The sequence below is a fragment of the Morus notabilis genome, unplaced genomic scaffold (assembly GCF_000414095.1).
Source record: "Morus notabilis unplaced genomic scaffold, ASM41409v2 C11314538, whole genome shotgun sequence".
In the NCBI taxonomy this organism is placed as follows: domain Eukaryota; kingdom Viridiplantae; phylum Streptophyta; class Magnoliopsida; order Rosales; family Moraceae; genus Morus; species Morus notabilis.
This window is the reverse complement of record NW_010384991.1, coordinates 1-790: the sequence shown is the minus strand read 5'-3', so window position 1 is coordinate 790 and position 790 is coordinate 1. Positions and strand designations below refer to the sequence as shown.

Below are 790 nucleotides of genomic sequence, written 5' to 3'. Positions count from 1 at the left end.
CCTCCTCCCTCTCTCCCACATCGACAACGACGCCAACCTCCGCGTCACCTTCCGCTACCTCCGCACCTACTCCGCCGCCGCTGCCAATCCCTCCTCCGATCCCTTCCTCGTCATCTCCTCCGCCCTCTCCGCCGCCCTCGTCCACTACTACCCACTCACCGGCTCCCTCTGCCGCCGCCCCGACAACCGCCTCGAGGTCCTCTGCTCCAAATCCCAAACCGTGTCCCTCATCCGCGCCTCGGTCGACTCTACCCTCGAGTCCCTCGGCTACCTCCACGACCCGGACGCGCACTTCGTCGAGCGGCTCGTGCCCAACCCCGGACCCGACGAGGGCCTGGCCCGCCCCTGCATTCTCCAGCTCACCATGTTCGAGTGCGGCGGCTACGCACTCGGAGCGGCGATGCACCACGCGATCTGCGACGGGCTCGGCGCAAGCCAGTTCTTCAACCTGGCGGCCGGGCTGGCTCGGGGAGAGGTGAGCGGTCCGCCGGTTCAGCCGGTTTGGGACAGGGAGAAGCTGGGGCCCAGAGATCCGCCGCGCGTGGAGCCGCCGATCGGGGAGTTCTTGAGATTGGACAAAGGACTCTCGCCGTACGAGCAGGACATCGGACCGGTCGTTAGGGCGTCCTTTGACGTGTCGGACGCGTGCTTGGACCGGTTCAAGAAAGAGTTGTTGGACCGCTCTGGGTCGAGCTTTACAACTTTTGAGGCTCTAGGAGCTTTCATGTGGCGGGCCAAGTAAGTTTTTTTTATTATAATTTTTATTATAATAATAACGTTTTTTTTTTTT

General features: G+C 62.0%; 1 protein-coding gene across 1 annotated transcript; it reads left to right on the top strand.

Annotated features, from left to right (window-relative positions):
• Positions 1-4: 4 nt before the first annotated feature.
• Positions 5-742, top strand: LOC112094883 (13-hydroxylupanine O-tigloyltransferase-like; the record flags this gene model as incomplete). The annotated part of the gene is made up of 1 exon (XM_024176590.1): positions 5-742. A coding segment is annotated over one exon (738 nt), but the record flags the coding sequence as incomplete, so codon positions are not given.
• Positions 743-790: the final 48 nt, after the last annotated feature.